This window comes from Marmota marmota, unplaced genomic scaffold (genome assembly GCF_001458135.2).
Source record: "Marmota marmota marmota unplaced genomic scaffold, marMar, whole genome shotgun sequence".
Classification (NCBI taxonomy): Eukaryota; Metazoa; Chordata; class Mammalia; order Rodentia; family Sciuridae; genus Marmota; species Marmota marmota.
The window spans coordinates 45,847,735-45,865,693 of record NW_026000016.1 but is presented as its reverse complement, the minus strand read 5'-3'; the positions used below and the strand labels follow the sequence as shown (position 1 = coordinate 45,865,693).

Sequence of the window (17,959 nt, the reverse complement as noted above, 5' to 3'; positions counted from 1 at the left end):
AGCTTGCTGTGGTCAGGAAGCATATGGGTTCACTTTTGGATCTCCTGCAGCTCAGGCCCAAGGCCACATATTTGAGTGTTCGCTGTTGAAGATGATCATTTGAGCCCATTGGGCAAGGTTTCAAAATAGGCTCCTCAAGCCTTTGTGGCTGGTGGCTTTGAGGCAGTGTCTTGGCCCTTTGGCATTTGACTCTAACATGCAACCTCTTGGTGACTGCAGGGAAGACCTCCCCTGCCACAGGCTTGGGCTTATTCTTCTGTGACAGGATGCCCTAAACTTCAGCTGGAAAACTCATCCATCCATTATCTTTAATAGCCCCCAGAATCAGCCAGAAGCTCAGGGACAGTTCATTGTTCTCACTGCTGCTCCTGGGAGCTAGAAGAAGATGGGGAGGGGCTGAGGCGAAAGAGAAACCCTTCCGAACTCCAGCCAGCATCAGCCCGGAAGCTGCAGCTGTCCATGGCTGAGCCTCCCCTTCATCTGCTTAGCTGTTTCCAGCCAAATCCAATCAAAACCCTTGAAATTGGTCAAAGTAGCTGAAAAGGTAACCCAAGCTCTACATTGCTCAACGGCCATAATTCTGGGCAGAAATGGCCAGCTCCTCATCTTTCTATGGAGCCTCACTATGGACCAGCAGGCAGAGATGGCAGGATTTTACAGACATCTTGTCCAGCCCCTTCTTTTTCTTGATAAAGAAAATAAGGCTTGGAGAAAAGAGGTGAATTGCTGAAAGTCCTCGAGTTGGAACTCAAACTCAGACCTGTTGAGTTCTGGCTTAAATCACTTTCTATACAACCCAGAGTTGGACCCTAGCTGGGCTCCAAACAGAAGGGCTAAGAAGAAATTTTAGGGAGAATGGGAAAGAGGATAAGTGGAGGAGGTTTCTGTAGGAGTTTTTTAAGTGTTTATAAGCATGTCAAAACCAAATACTTATGACTTAGAAGCTAAACATCTTTTGATATGTTATCCATGTTATTGATTCATTTGTTCAGTACTGAGGATTAAACCCTGGGACCCTGTACCACTGAGATATTCCCTTCATTTTTGAGATAGGGTCTTTGTGATTTCCCTAGTTCATCCTCAAACTTGTGATCCTCCTGCCTCAGCCTCTGGAATAGCTGGGATTACAGGCGTATCACAGATACTGGCTTTATTTACTATCTGTGTTAAAGTTGTTGGTCTTCTGTGTATAAGATTGCCTTGCTGGTCACCGTGACCAACGCCTGTAATCCCAATGGCTCAGGAAGCTGAGGCAGAGGATCTCAAGTTTGAGGCCAGCCTCAGCAATTTAGTGAGACCCTAAGCAACTTAGTGAGAACCTGTCTTAAAAAAAAAGAGGCTGGGGATGTGGCTCAGCGGTAAACTGCCCCCTAGGTTCCATCCCCAGTAACCTCCCTGACCAAATGTTACCTTGAAAAAGTCACTTGATTTATGTAGCTTGTTTCTTCACCTGCAGATGGATTCTCACTGCAGAATGCTGCTCTGTTCACCTGGTCCAGAGACTGGCACAGAGTAGCTGTCCAAATAATGCCAATCCCTTTTACCTCTTCCTTTCACTAGACATTACATACGAGAACAGTTGCTTCATTCATTAGACAGTAGGAGGCACACAAGTTGGTCTATCTACTTTTTGCAGCAATTAAGAAAGATGAATATCATTAATTGGGTTTCCACTTACATTTTTATTCTCAAGGCTAATATTTGTGTTTATTACCAGATCATAGATAAGGGCGCAGGGTGGGGAGGGTGAGGGGGGAATGTAAGTGAGCATAACCACATAGCATGAAAAACAAAACACAGAAATTTCTGATAGATGGTAAACTCAGAACCACTTTTATCTCCCAAAGGCCTGGAACAAAGGCAAATGAGCACAATGAACAGGTTTCTTAATTGCTCTTCCCCTGCTGCAGACGGAGCCCTGTGCTTGGGGCCGTTGACTTGGAGAGCCAGGAAGCAGCAAACCCTTATGACTAATCGCATTGTTTTACCTTCTAAACAACCTACATAAAAGGCCACCCATTAATAAATACAGCAATTAGTAAAATTGTCATCAGTTTCTATTGAGAGGCACAGACACACCCTTCCTTCCTCCACCTACACTCTCTTCCTTGCCAGAGAGAACATTCAGAATATACCCAAAGCAATAGCGTGCTGATTTTCATGAAAGTGCCCATCTCTGATATGGAGATTATGGGTTGTCCTGCCCTAATGAAGCACCTGGATTGCAGAAACCTGGAACTGGAAGAGAGATAAAGGGTAACAGTCCAACCGGCCCCCACGGCAAGAATTGATTCTGAGATTCCAGTTGGATGGGGGTCTCCTTTCCGCTTGAATTTTTGAGATGGTGGAGCACTTGCTGCCTATGCCGTCTGCCTAGTGGCCACTGTCAACTTACTCTATTGACAAATACTTCCCATCCTGAGCTGAAGCACCACCATTATTGCCTCCCATGGCCTTGTCCTGTCGGTAGGACCTCCATAAGACATGCATCTGTCTTCCAAAGAGGAGCATGACATGCCACTCAAGACTTCCCCCAATTCTTTCTTTTTTTCTTTTTCTTTTGGTAATGGGGATTGAACCCAGGGGCACTTAACCCCTAAACCACATCCCCAGCACTTTTTTTTTGAGACAGTGTGTCCCTAAATTATCCAGGCTGGCCATGAACTTGAGATCCTCCTGCTTCAGCCTCTGGAGTCACTGGGGTTATATAAAAGTGCATCACCATGCCTGGCTTTAATTCTCTGTTCTACTTTTGCCCCAAGGTTCTGAGTGACTGGCTTATATGAAAGTGACCCTGCCCCAAGGCAAGGCTGAGTTATTATTGCTGTGGGTTCTGTCCATGTCAGGGCATTTTTCTAGATTAAAGCTTGAAACATCTGTACCAGCTCCTGGGCTTTGAGGAGACTACTTAAGGACATTTAAGTCTGGAGTTTGGAGAGAGGTCTGGAGTCATCAAGAAATATACAGTATTGAAAACCTTGAGACTGTAACAGGGTTCACTGGATACTTTGGCTGTATCCCTGTGGCTTTGAAACTTACATGTTTTTTTCTTTTTCTAAACCTTCTTCTCCCTGATCTTCTCCCCCGATCTTCTTTTCCCTAACTTTCTCCTCGCTGATCTTCTCCTTCCTGATTTCTCCTCCCTAATTTCATTTTCTCTGAATCCTCTAAAAAAGCCCTCATTCCTGCTGATGGGCAGAATCACCTCCTTTGGGGCAGGAGTCTCCTGTATTTTTCCTTTGCTAGAAAAGTAATAAACTTTCTTTTTCCCTTTTCTCAAAATAGTGTCCTCATTATTGGCTTGGCATTAGGGATAAGGACCCAGCTTTCTGCAACAAGACCAGATGAGAACCCAAAGGGAAGGAGTGTAAATGGCAGGTGAGCCCAGGGGCATGCCAAGGTTAAGGGGTTAGAGTGATGAGGTCAGGAGTGCTGGGAAAGGTACATTCGTGATAAATTTTAAGGACCTCAACATTTCTGTTCTAGAACCCTTTGGTCTCAGTGATAGCAGGGGCTACATTTGTAAATGTTTCCCCAGTACCTATAGTAGTGGTATGGCCCATACTAGGAGCTCAAGAAACATGGAATGAGTGAATCTAAAGAGGCAGCAGAAAGAGTGGCAATAACTGATTCTTACCAGTTCCTTCCTACAGACATGCAAAGCCAGACCTGATCTCCATGGCATCTGCTAAGGATACCATGGTCCAGCGTCCCTCCCCTTACCCTCCCTTCCCTCTCCATTCCAGACCAGCTGGCTGGGGTGCCTGTGGGAGCGAGGGTGGGGTGGAGTTCAGAATGGAAGTTTTGGCCCCATTTCTTGCAGGGGAGGAAGGGGCAGCTCTGACGGGAGCAGCGACCTTGGCTCTCCCCAACGCTAGGGCGATGGGAAAGGGAATGTTGTACTGGGAAGAACTATTAATAACTCATCATGGTCACAGAACACAAGACAAACTCATTGGGCAGCTCAATTTTCTGCCTGTTAAAAGTCATTAGTGGTTCTGTGGGGAAGCCAGAAGAAAAAAGCTTTTATATGGAACAATAAATTCCTCTATAAGCCACAAAAGCCCACAAATTTGCAACTAATAAACCCACAGAAGTAAGATGATTAAGAATTGGAGAGGAAAGAGTTCCTCGCTTCTCAGCCTCAAGAGGCAGTGAGGTCGGGAAGTTTCACTGGGCCAAGGGCAGAGAAATCTGAGTTCCAATCCTGCCTCTTAATCAGTTGAGTAGCCTTGGAGAAGTCATCCACTCTCTACCTCAGCTTCCCCATCTGTAACACGAGAAAACAAAATTCCTGCTTTGTCTTCCTCAGTAAGTGGTTGGTTGGGGACCAGGTGCATGCCTGTAATCCCAGTAGCTTGGGAGGCAGGAGGATGGTGAGTTCAAAGTCAGCCTCAGCAACTTATAGAGGCCCTAAGCAACTCAGTGAGACCTTGCCTCTAAATAAAACAAGAGAAGAAAAGAAAAAAAAAGTGGTTGGGTGTGGGGTGAAAATGAGAGGAGACAATCTCTGAGTACAAAAATTTCAAATTCTCCTAATGGAAGGAACTGTTTTTAGTTCAGGATGATCTGCACTTGCCTTGAGATAAGGAGGCAAGTTGGCAAGATTCACCTGGTTCTGTCTACCATTTAGCCTGTTCCCAGAGGGTTCTGCTGGGAAATCTGCCAGTGGGTAGCTGTATTGAGTTGACCTGTAGCCCCCCCCAAAAGATAAGCCCAAGTCCTAACCCCTGTTGCCTGTGAATGTGACCTTCCTTGGAGAGAGAATCTTTGTAGAAGGAATTCAGTGAAGGATCTCAAGATGAGGTCCATATGGATCAACAGGGCTGCTCCTAAATCCATTGATAAGTAGTCTTAAAAGAAGAGGAGAAACAGACAAAATGGCATTGAGAACACGGAGGCAGAGACTGGAGGGATGGGTCTCATATATACATGTATGCATCTGATACTGGGGAATGAACCCAGGTGCTCTACCACTGAGCTACATTCCCAGCTCTTTTAATTTATTTTGAGACAAGGTCACACTAAGTTGTCCAGCCTGGCTTTAAACCTTCAATCCTCCTGCCTAAGCCTTCCAAGTAGCTGGGATTGCAGGCATACACCACCACACCCAGCATGGAGGAATGAGTCTCTAAACCAAGGACTGCCATCAGCAACTAGAAGCCAGGAGAAAGGCATGGAACAGATTCTGCCTCAAACCCTGCAGAGGGAACCAACCCTGCCAACACCTTGATTTTGGCCTTCTGACCTCTAGAACTGTGGGGGAATAAATTGCTGTTTTCTTACGCCACTAAGTTTGTGGTTGTTTGTTATGGAAGCCACAGGAAACTAATACAGCAGTCACATCTTGACTGCCTGGGAATTCCTTCCTATTCATCCTATAGAGGAAATGAGTCACCTCTGGGTAAAAACCTCCCTGCCACCTTCAGACACATTCCATGCAACATTAAATGAGAGGGCAGGAAAGAGAAAGGCAACATAGAGGAAGCACCTATGGATTATCTCATTTAATTTGATCCTGGCAACAGACTTTTGAATTGTTAAATACCATCCTATTTTTCTATTTGTGGAAACAGAGACTCTTGATAGGTCAGGTGATTTGCACATGTCATATGTTGGTGGCAGGATCAGGATTTGAATCCAGATCTACCAAATCAAATCTAATCCTTGATCTTCCCCAGGATGCCTTGAGCCCTAGAAGAACCTTGGTAGCAATCTGCCAGGCCAAAGGTTTACCATCAGGTCCAGAACAGGGGTACCAGATACTTTCAGGGCCCAGTCTGAGCCAGTTGAGAGTAAAACCTGTTGGTATTTGTGGTTTCAATGACAAAGATACAGAGGAATATTTTCCAGCCACAATGGCTGTTGAAGTAAAAATGTTCCATGTTCCACAGAAACAGATCACTGGGACATCTGTCACTAGTAGAGGTCTGACAGGGAACGTACAATTTTGTGTTAGAATGAGGAATTCTATAAATTCCTGCCTTGCTCTCCTCCCCTCCTGGACCCCTGTTTAATCCTGGTCCTGATTTAGAGAAGGCGCTGTAGCCAGGAGGTTTCTGTTCTCACTAAGACCCAGGCTCTTCTCCAAGGGAAAATGTCCAGCCCGCCCAGGCTCCAGTAGGGCCTGATTTGTTTAACAAGGCTATAACAAGGCCCAGAGATCATTGCCCAGGCTGAAGGAATGGAGGCACGGTTGTCCCCACATGCATGCTGGGACCTGCCCCCTCTGGATTCCAGATTGGATGCAGACCTCAAGTTTCCAGATATAGAGGCCCCTCAGAATACAACTGGGATTGCAGGGTGCTTTGATTTCGTGGTGCTGCAGATCTAACCCAGGCCTCCCGCATGCTAAGCGACTACTCTACCTTGGAGCATGTCTCTACCTCCTCCACTGAAATTTTTATTAAGTATAACCGGGAATTTGAGGCTCCTTAGCTGTCAGGCTAGGGTAGCTGCATGGGGTCTCCAAGGCTGCAATTCCAAGCATTGACCTAGAGGTCCTGACACCTGATTTCTGGTCCCTGAAACTTCCCGGTAGAAGAAACCTCCCATGGTGGTTCTACATCATGATTCCTCCTCTCAACCTAAATACCTAGGAAGTCCTCTAATTGCTCTGGGCTTGAGGTAATGAGTGCCAAATAGAGCAAAGTACTGTGAGGCTGAGGTATGGGTTCTAGTGATTTCTATCACATAAGAACTATAGAAACTTGAGTACCTGGCCCCAAATCTGTATATTTGGTCTGATCTAGAAAGTGGAGAAATTGCTATTTCATAGGCTGAGGGCTAGACCATCTCTGATTCTGAGTTTCCCAACAGGCGGTGGGTTGTCTTCACTGGGATCTGAAAGAAGTCATGGGTGCAGGACAGAGCGCCCCCTCTGGCTGAGGTTTCTTGGTACAGTCTGGAATGGTGACAACTACATTGGGACTCTTCCCGTGAGACCAGACTTCTTCAGACAGTAGCAAGGTTTGTCTTCCGGGGCCTCATGTGGCATTTGTGGGATTTATGCTGTCCATCAGTAGCCCTGTCGCCCTGCCCAAAGTACTTGGATTTGCTTAGATTTGCCTGGCTCCTTTGAAGGTAGAGAGACTCTGGTGTAGGATGCTGTTTCCCCCTTGATTTTCTTTCTTTTTGTGGTTCTGGGGATTGAACCCAGGGCCTCGTGCATGCTAAGCCAACACTCTACTCCTGAGCCACATCCAAGCCCCTCCCCCTTACTTTTGTGGGAGCTAATTGTGCAGGTGAAAAAAGTGAGACTTCCAGAGGCGAGGCCATAAATTCTGGCTGACCCAGCTTGCAGAGGCAGAGTCAGGGCTGGAACCCAGGCAGCCTGGCCCGCAGAGCCGAGGGCATAGAGGGGCTGTGTTTCCACAGGTGCGTTTGCTATGGGCATCTCTGTGCTGTGCTGAGCATGGGGTGGGGGCGTTGATGTGGAGAGAGGATTGTAAAGGGTGGGAGCCATGTGGCGTGTGCATCCGTGTCATTGCTCAGGGTGCCTGTGTGGCCACGAGTGTGCATGCCTGCACCTGGCCCCTCCTTCCCAGGTGGTAAGACTCGGGGGACCTCTCCCTCCAAAGAGGAGTCTGCAGATGAGCCAAACCACAGCTTGAGCCAAACCACAGCTTGGGCCGTGGGGGTTTGATCTTCCCTCTGCTGCCAGAGATGAGAGAGGTCTAAGTGGCAGAGATTTACGAGGCCTGAGGGAGAAATACCCTTCCAGTGAGAAGCTCACATGAAAGCTCCCGAGTAATAGCCGAGGCTGCCGAGCGTGCCAATTATGCAACAATTAAAAGGTTTGACTATCATTTCTTTCTCCTTTCATTCTCCCAGCCACTCCTCCCCCTCCACATCTGGCTCCCCAGAAAATGCTCTGGGGAACAGAGGATAAAGAACACACTTTCCCCCTTTTTAATTGTAGATCAAAAGTTGGAAGAAGAGTTTACCCCTCATGGGTGGGGAAGAGAGGGGTGTTGCTGAGATGGAGGCCCTCAGAAGAGGGGATGGGGAAGGAGCGGGGAACACAGGGCAGGTTCTGATACAGCTGCCGGACTCTGCAACCACTTTACACGCATCATCTCATTGAACGCACATGTCAGCCCTGTAAAGTGGGTGTTATTGATGACATCGTGTTGTAGGTCAGGAAACTAAGACTCAGAAGGCAATGACTTCAGTAAGGTCATGTAGTTGGTAGAATGGCATTGTGCCCCGGGTCATCCGTTGCCAATGGCTTTGCCACTTGACAATTCAGCCTCCACACTGTGAAGTGGGAGAACTTTCCTCATCTCTGGATCTTGGCGTTCCCATCTGTAAAGTGGGCACAGCCGTGGGCTTTGTGTGTTGGAGCCAAACACTCCTGTAGATAGATGAAAGGTCCCGTGGGTGCTTAGCGGCAGGATTTCTCTGTGACTCAGCCAGCACCAGCTGAGCCAAGTGCCTTGTGCGGCAATCCAGTGGCTAATTGAGAAAGAATTAGGCAGTGTGCCCCAGAAGGAAAGAAACAGCTGCTCACTGGCTTTTTAGAGATGCCAACCCACACCCAGTGTAGGTGCCCCCTCCTCACCTGACTTCCCAGCAGACTGAACATCCCCCGCCCCATCCCAAGGCCAATGGCATTGGATTCCTTCCTGCCCTACAGATGAATAGCAACTCCAAGAATGGCCCCGAGCACTCTTGTGTCTCCTGGAGGAGTCTGGTTAATGGAGGTCAGGGCTACCCCAAGGAAATAGCCATCTCCCACAGTTAGGAGCCTCTCAAACCTAGAACACAGTAGGCTCACACAGTTCCCATTTGACCAGGTGGTCGAGGATGGCGGTCAGGGTACTATCCTAGGGACTTTCCTGTGTTTTCTCATTACTGCACCCTAGATTTTCTCCGTCCATAAGTTGGGGAGTTACTCTGGGCAAGTCATGCCAGCTCTCTGGGCATCAGTTTTCTCCCAAGGTGGTGGAGTGGGCTAGGCTGTTCAGCTTGAACTGTCCAGCTGTCTGTGGCAGCCAGTAGGGGCGGGGGGAGCACACAGCCCCAGTCACGCATAGTGGCAGGGGAGGAGGTTCTGATGTTCTTGACTCCAGGCTAGGGCATGTCGCCCCACACCCCTCTCCTCTGCAGCGAGTTGGCTGAAGAGTGAGGCTACGGGGAGCTGGGCCCCACTCTGCCATTCGTCCTGCTGCAGGCTGAGCCCAAGAGAGCAGCCACGCTCCTGGGAGCCCCACCACAGGAAAGAGGAGTGGAACTTCGCTCCTGGCCTCCACTCCCCTCCCTGCACAAACACACGTGCCCAGGCCTCTCGGGATAGACTTTGCCAAATGGTTTTCCACAACACATTGCTTCCCAGCCACCGACCATCTTCCAGCATTTTCTCCTCCACTGCTTTGGATTCTTGAAAATCCCTCACCTCAGGAGTGATGCTCTGGGGCGTGTGTTTGGGAGTGGGGAGTGTATGCAAAATGGGGAATTGATTATGGGGAAGGGGACATAGTGGGGGGGGGGGCAGGAACTGTGACTATCCTGCTGGTGCTGTGAGCCCTTCCCACCCTCAATGACCTGGGGATCCTTCTCTCCCCAGCGCCCCTCTCCCAAGCCTGCACCAGGTGGCAGTGGTAGCTGGCTCTCTCCTGGGACCTGAGGAACCCAGCTGACATGGGCAGCCACACTTACAGAGGCCGGCCAATTGTTTGCTCAATTGGGGCCCACTCAGCCCGCTCTGCGGGGGCTGGCCGCACTCCAGAGGAAGTGATGGGAGGCTTTGGGTGCATTTTGACCTTAACTGAATTCCAGGATGATGATGTGTGAATAATATGGCTTTTTAAGAGTCAACAGCTCGGGTGCTTTTTATAGTCAGACTGGAGTGCTGAACGGGCCATCCCCCCATTAATCATTTAGCTAGTTAGATCAGTTGGCAAACAGTCCCGGCATTACTCCCAAACCGTCTAGTCCCCAGGCTTAATACCCTAATACTCCCTGCAGCCTTGTTTCTGTCTAAACCATGCGGTTTTTTGGTGGTCTCTGCTGGCAGGACCCTAGATTCCCACTCCCCATGGCCACTCTGAACTCCCCCAGGGCACCTCCCACCCACCTGAGGGAAGGAGGAATTCATTCTGAGTGCCATCCCAGAGAAAATGCCAGGGAAGGCCACGTGGGTGAGCAAGCCTGGGGCCACAGCCCAGCATCCCAGACCTACTGGCCCTTCCCCGTGCCCACAACCCCCACTCGAGGAATGCAGTTCTCATCACCAGGCAGGACAGGGCTTGAGCAGGACTCCCCCACTCACAGTGTCTCCAGATTGCGCAGCCCCTCGAAGCTGTGGGTCCCCAGATGCTGGATACGGTTGTTGTGCAGATGCCTGTGTGGGGAGGAAAGACACCTCAGAATGAGCGCCACCACTCCAGGGCCAGAATGGACGAGAACACACGGTGGTGAGCGTAGCAGAGCGGAGGCAGAAGCATGGACAGAATGACCCCAGTTAGACCCAAGGTCTAATCCTTTGTCTCCAGGGACCAATGGAGTAGGCAAGACCGACTTCTGAAACCATCATTGCCAGGGATGCTTTGGCCACAGGTTATATCGTTTTGACTTCTTATTGAAGTAAACAGGGAGAGGAGGGCCTAGACCTGCCAAGGCTAAAGCAAACTCCTGCTAAGCACTGGGAGAGGCCTGATGTCACAGGGGCTCAAGTCTGAGGCTTCGTCTATGACCCTGCTCCCTAGGACCCGGCCAGCTTGACTCAGTGGCCAGACACACTTAGGGGAGCCAAGAGCAAACCACTGCAGACAACATATAATTAAAGGCTAAGCTTTCTGTAACAGCTGGAGGGAGCCACGGACACGCTGAGAGAACGGGGAGATCGGTGAGGCCGGAGGAACCAAGAAAGGCTTCCAGAGGCGGTGATCCAGAGCAAGGCCAGGAAGATAGGTGAGCCCCAGGAGCAGAGGGAGGGGCGGTCCAGGCACAGGTAAAGGTGTGCTCAGAGGCAAGCAGGTGGGAATGAGCCTGGTCTCTCTGCGCAGGGTGGTAAAGAGTTTGGCTAGAGCAGGTGTGGGTTGAGGAGAGGAAGGAAAGCATTTCAGGGGAGATTTCCAAGATAACTGAAAATAGTGACAGAATTTAGCTAACTGAAAATAAGTGACAGAATTTTCTTCTCCCAACTCCTAATGGGAAAAAAAATAAAAAAAGCCAGACCCCACCCCACCCCAAATATTAACAGTAGCAACAAAGCCAGGAAAGACAGGTAGCCTACTGTAAGGACACTGCAAAAACTGATGACCAAGGGAACAGTCTACAACGGATCAGCTCCTTTTTCCAGAAAATGAACTGGCAAGAAAGCAAAATCTAAGAACTCTCCCTAAAACCCATGTCCAAGAGAATTGCCTATATGAGTGTCCTTGTTTTTCCTCTCTACCTCTGGCTTCCAAAAGGAACAAGGGAAAGAAAAAGTAAAAGAAAGGCTTCAGACTACTTACAGAATGCAGAAAATAGCTTAAAGCCAAAGGGGCTTCGAGGTTTCTGTTTTTTGGGGGGATTTCCCCAGCACTAAGGATTGAACCCAGGGGTGCTCTACCCCTGAGCTACATCCTTGGTAGTTCTTATTTTTTATTTTGAAACAGGGTCTCACTAAGTTGCTGAGGCTGGCTTTGAACTTGAGATCCTCCTGCCTCAGCCTCCTGAGTAGCTGGGATTACAGGCATGCACCACCCCGCCCAGCCTCAAGGTATTTTTGAGCAGAGGGAATGAACTCTGCCCACAACCCGGGCAGAGAAAGCAGAGCCCAAGGAATTTAACAAAGATTGGATGCTGCCTCAAAGTATATCCCCACCCTTCACCATCCCACCAAAATAGAGGACAGAACCGAATTCATCCTTGGTACTCAGTGCACACAGTGCAGCTTGGAGGGGAGAACCGACGGAGCTCAAGACGATGCCGCCAGAAGAGCTGAGCAGCTCCCCACGCACAGCCAGAAAAAGGAAAATGTCACTAATGAATGAGGAACAGAAGGCAACAGATCACATGTGCCTGCTGCTACAAAACAACCCAAACAGCATTTCAAAGACAGAATTTTTAATGAAAAGAAAATGACCATCCTAGATTAAAAAAAAAAAAAAAAAAACCCTGAGGACCCCAAATCATTATTAAAAGAAAAATTAGTCAATAAATTTGAAAGAAGGAACAGCATCACCACTGCTGACATTAACTTAGTGTCAGAGAGAAAGCTTGAGATCAAACAGTAACTGATCAATGTGATGCAAAGGGAGTCAATCAGAGTAACTGACATTTCTGGAGGAGAGAATCCAAAAAATGAGACCGAAGATATAGTTAAAGACAAAATATGAAAAAAAAAAAATCTCCAGGAAGATGGAACCTGAAACTCAAAAGTATACATTGCTCCAGGAAAATTAGATGCAGGATGTCTAATATTCTGTGACATCTTGAAGTTACATGATTAAAGTTCAAGAATTTAAAAATATCTTCAAGCCATACGTGGTGCATGCCCGGAATCCCAGCAGCTTGGGAGGCTGAGGCAGGAGGATTGTGAGTTCAAAGCCAGCCTCAGCAACTTAGCAAGGCCCTAAGCAACCCAACAAGACCCTGTCTCTAAATAAAATATTTTTAAAAGGACAGGGGATGTGGCTCCATGGTTAAGCACCCCTGAGTTCAATACCCAGCACCACAAAACCAACAAACAAATAAGTAAACTTTAGTCAGAAGAGAAAAATCACTTCCAAGGGGTAAAAATCAGGCTGGCCTCTAAGATGTTGCTCAGATACCAAGACCACAGGCAGGTCTCATCCCTAGATGCGGGGAGGAGGACAGGGGACAGGAGCTTTGTGAGCCTTGGGATTTAAATCTCAGTCAGTTCCAGAGGGGGCAACAGATTCCCGCCCACAGGGACCCTCTGTTCCAGTAGAGAAAACAGCGCTTGTTTTCTGGGAATAATCGCCCCCTTCCTGAGGGGTTTTAGTTGTCCCATTTTCTTCACACCTCTATCCCAACTGCCACTGAACTCTACCATTCTGGAGTCTAGTTCTGTTTCAGCTTTGCTCCTGCACCAGTACTTTTCCCCCTTAGTCCCTTGTCCCTCCTTATGCCCAGTGGGTCCACATGCCTCCTAACTCTCTCACAGGCCTGACTTTCATGCCAACACCCTGCCTCCCAGCCAAACCGTGAAGTCACCCATGACTCCTTTTCCTCTTGGTCTCCCACCCTCTGACCCCAGTAAACCAGATCAATTTTCCATTCAAAACATTGCTTACAGACTGCTTTTCCTTCTAGCCTTTCTGCCCCATCCCTAACCTGGACTTCGATGCTTTAGAGCCTCTGAACTGATCTCCCTATAACTGATTTGCCCCTGTTCTCATCCATCCTTCACATTGACCTTCTTAAAATACTCTCTTTTAACTCTGGCCTGAAAGGCTTCAAATTCCCCTCTCCCACTGGCAGATGAAAGCCAGACTCTCTGCTCTGATGTTGTGAGTCCCCAAACTCCCATCACCAACCTCTTCTCCACACTCTGCCTGAGGACTCTCTGCTTGCCATATTGGACTATTCACGGGTAGCTGCACACCCCTGACTTCAATGCTCTTATTCTTTTTGCTCATCTAAATCCACCATTTTTCCAGGTCCTGGACCAGCTGCACCTCACCTGTGAAACTTCCCTCTCCCCCCATCTATAATTGCGTCAGCCTCTCTTCTATTCTTATGCTACCGAGAACCTGTACTTACCAACTGGCTATGTTAGCATCAGTTATACAACATCTCAGTTATCTGTTCCCACATTTGTTCTGCTATTGCCCCTTGGGAGAACAGCTATGTGCCATCATCCTGTGGCCCTTCAGTGTCCACATAGGAGCTCTATAAGCACCTGCGGATGCCCATTTGTCTGAGACCCATGATGAAGTTCTCAGTCTTCCAGTAGTCTCCCATGGAGCCTGACCTCATTCCCTCATGAAGTCACAGGGATACGGGTCTCACCAAAGCTGAGACCAATCACCTTGTTCTGTTGATCCTCCAGAAACATGTCACCAGCTCCCAGGAGTGGGGAGGGTGTGGTCATCTTGAGAGAAGTATGTGCTCCCTAAGAATATTCATCTTGGTTCTCTAATCTCCCAGAACAGAGAATTAGACAAATTGGTGCCTGTCTTTTCATCTCTGAAATATAACTAAGCATCATTCATTCCCTGGCTTGGAAAATCACACCAGATTTCCAAGAGCAGGGGAAGTAATGTTGCCACTTAGCAGAGTCACCAACACACATGTTCCTGTAGCAATTAGTGTGTAACTCAAAGCAATTACACATGACCTCCAAGCCCTTAGTAATTACCCTATGAACTTACCAATCATTCATGGCAATTAGCTGGGAGCTAATTTGCACTCTAAAGTTCCCATTGGGAAGGCAGAGTTCACCCCAGTCCCCAATTCCTGCCAGGGATGCTATCTCCCAGGTAATTACCCTGATGGGGCTTTGCTGTCTAATTACAAGTGATGGCTTTTTTTGCTTCTTTAGACCTGCAGAATGAGGTGAATTTATCCCATCTCTGTGCCAGAGCACAGAGATGACTACATCATTTTTTCATCAAATATGGTAGAAATTAGTTAAGAAATTCTTGTTTTCTATTCCAACTAGCATGGTAGAGTTGTTATATGTACATAGTGAGAAAATGATAGCTTAATTCCTGTTTTCTGGTTATAGTATTCTGGCATTATAGTGACTCTTAGAGCCCTTCAATAGGTATAACGTCATTTTACTTCATGTTAATCTAATGTGGTTAATGGAGGGTGGACATCCTCATCCATCTTACAAAAGAGAAAGGGAGACTAGGATTTCAGCAACATGCAGAGAAGAGCAAAGCTAGCCAGGCTTCTCGTCCAACTTGAGAAAACATGCAGCCTCTAGGCCCAGGAGGACGCAGCCAGGGACGGGGCCAGGACAGCACTCACAGCACCACAAGACTGGTGAGGTTCTGGAAGGCGTAGTCAGGGATGTGGCTGATGCGGTTGAGGGCCAGGGTCATGGCCTGCAGGGCAGGAAGATTGTTGAGGGCTCTGACGGGGATCTCTGTGAGTGCATTGTCATCCAGCCAGAGGTGGCGGAGGGAAGACAGCCCCTCAAAGCTCCTTTCTGGGACCAGAGAGATGAGGTTGGCATCCAGGCGCCTGGTGGGAGAGAGGAGGAAGAGGGTCAATGAAGGGAAGGCTGCAGATCAATCTCTGGTTCAATAATGGCTTCCAAACCATCCTGGGACTATTGAAACTTGGCTACTATTAACCCTGTATCCCACTTCTTTAAGTTCCCCTGTTTGGCCTCTATGTCAAACCACTTCTTGTTCCTTTTATGCCAGACATTTCTATCTATAATCCTAGTTCTTCCTCTCAGACCCAAGGTTGAACCCATAGCCTATTTGTGGATAACCAGTATTTCCCCCACCACCCCTCCCCAGGCTTCCAAATCAATGCCATGGCTCTCCTGAGTGTGACATTGTTTTTTTCAACCTTGTCGACTTTAAGGCCATATAATAGAGATGTCCCCACCATTGACAATGGGAAATCTCCTTCTGTACCCAACCAAAGAAAATGCTTCCCCAGAGACACAAGCCATTCTCTATCACCCACCCCTAGCACCAACTGTTCCTTGTCCCCTCAAATACCCAGGAGTTTTGGGGGGCTTCTGCCAAAGTCCTGGAGTTTCTTGCTGGGTTGATTGAAACGCTTGGTTTGCTGATTCCCCCAGACAGATGGGAGATGGTCTTGCCTGTGCACAACCAGAGATTCCAGGCTGACTCAAGGATTTCTGATGTGGTCTGTAGATCCTGGTAGCTCAGCAAACAAGGAAACTGCCTGTCTTCGCTTTTTACATGTGTGCCTAAGTTATAATATCTTTTATCAGTGTGCTACTGTCTCTGCCTTCCAGTCTGGGACTTAGGCTATCACCCCATGTAGCTGGTCCCATGGGACCCAGATAAGCTGACCCATGACCCATGGATCTACTCCTGGACTTTATTATCTTGAAGGGGTCTTGGGCCTGAACCATGGCTGTCCCACACAGGCATACAGGATGAAGGGTAGAGGAGGTGACTTTCTATCATCCCAACAGTATAGATCAATTTGTAGAAGGTACAGCTTCTTTCTCTTCCCTAAGTAATTTTTACCAGTATCCTCCCTTTCAAGTCTCTTGAACCCCTAGGAGAAACCTCCCCGCCCCCCACCCGAGATCTCCAGCAAGAGAGCTCTGGGTGGACAGACTGACATGCAGCCTTGGCAGTAAGTGAAAACTGACCAGGGAATCCCTTGATAGCTGCAATTAGAGAAGACCCTCCACCCACATCAATCCTGACCTGATGGGACCAAAAACGCCACAGGGAGCACCCTCTATGGGCAAGGTCTGTCACACCAGACAGGGTCCTCTGGTGGTCATCATTCATCCATCATGGTCTAACTGATTAGATCATCTGGGGATCATTGTGAAAATACTGACTCCCAAGCCCTCTCTGGGAGAGTTCATAAGGACTAGGGTGGGGCCTGGGAATATGTCCCTACAGAACGCTCCAGGTGTTTCTAGGCACAGAAAGGTGTGGGGACCACCTCCTCTCAAGAGAGGCTACCATGGGAGCTTCTAGGGTACTTGGACAGAAAACCCTAATAATTCTGTCCCAGAAGCAGTGTTTGAGAAAGGCCAGCTGCTAAGAAGAAAGCATCTGAGTCCTTCCTCCTGGAGCCCTACAGTCCAGTGGGAGCCAGACAGAGAGTCACAATGAGGCACTATGGTACCTGCCCCATGGTGTCAGGGACTGCCTCCAGGAGAAAGCGGCGTTTACACTGAGAACTGATGGCCAAGTAGGATCAGTCAGGGAGAAGGGGGGGGGGAAGAACTCTGAGCAGAGGCAACAGTATATGGGAAACAGGGAGTGTAGCCTTGTAGGGGACCTGAAAGCACTCAGGTAGGGCTTCCAGAAGGAGGAATGAGGGAAAGAATGAGAGAAGTGTACAGAGAAGTTTGAAGGGTCTCATAAGCAATGCCATGTTATAGAAAATAGGAAGCTCCTGGAGACTTTTGAGCTAAGGAAGGACATGGCTAGATTTTCGCTTTAGAAAGATCCCCTAAGAGACCATGTAGGTATTGGCTAAGGGTAATATTGGAGGCAGAAGATCAGCAAAGAAAGAGTTGCTTTCCATAATGATTATGTCCAGAAAGGGGCAGCCATATCCATCTCATTTGCTCTAGAAACTCAGGAAGTGAATCTGACTGATGCAGTAGGGTCCAGTCCCCAAAAGTACCCTGTTCTAATGGTAATCCCTGTTGCTCTTGACCTGGATAGCACAGTGCCTGGAGGGCACAGTTAAGTTATGCAGAGGCTCTGGGGGTCTCTTTAGCATCTCATAAAGTATTGCGCTTCTTTGTTTCCTTCCTGCACACAAGTACCCTCTCATCCCAGCCTCACCCTCAGTGTGCTTGAATTCCTACCAGTCAGAAACTACAGATGGCATATCAGTATCATCTTACTCCTATCTCCTGCCTATTTAGAAAACCAAGCCTGGAGAATGACAACCACCCACACAGGAAACCGAGACACTGCCTGGCCTTCATGATAACTGCATCACCATGCAGCTCAGCCAGCCATAGACATGGTATTCTTTGAAAGAGCTCCATTCCCCTCAATGTTCACATCAGCAGATACTTAGAAGGCGGATCTACCCTGCCTGGACCTTGACCATCGTGGAACAGAGTCCAGGGTGAGCAATTCTCCACCACACGGCCCTGCTTGAATTTCAGTTCCTTGTGTAGTTACAGCCCCCACCGACTGAGTGTGCATTTATGCTCAAAAAAGGTTTTAAGGATCAAGTCATTTATTTTATTTTCATAATTTGCAAGCTTCGCACTCTGCAAGTGAGAAACAATTAGGTATATAAAGGTTAAGTAACTTGCCCAAGGTCAAATATCTGATACATAGTAGAGATGGGATTCAAA

At 48.2% G+C, this 17,959-nt stretch overlaps 1 protein-coding gene across 4 annotated transcripts in view; it reads right to left on the bottom strand.

The window, feature by feature from the left end:
• Lgr6 (leucine rich repeat containing G protein-coupled receptor 6) overlaps positions 1-17,959 on the bottom strand; it is a 117,394-nt gene that overhangs the window by 25,753 nt on the left and 73,682 nt on the right. For all 4 annotated transcript variants that reach the window (XM_048809691.1, XM_048809690.1, XM_048809689.1 and 1 more), the window contains 2 exons: positions 14,935-15,150; positions 10,274-10,345 (listed from right to left, as the gene is read on the bottom strand). In XM_048809691.1, the coding sequence (XP_048665648.1) occupies positions 10,274-10,345; positions 14,935-15,150 (288 nt within the window). The remainder of the gene's footprint in view (positions 1-10,273; positions 10,346-14,934; positions 15,151-17,959) is intronic.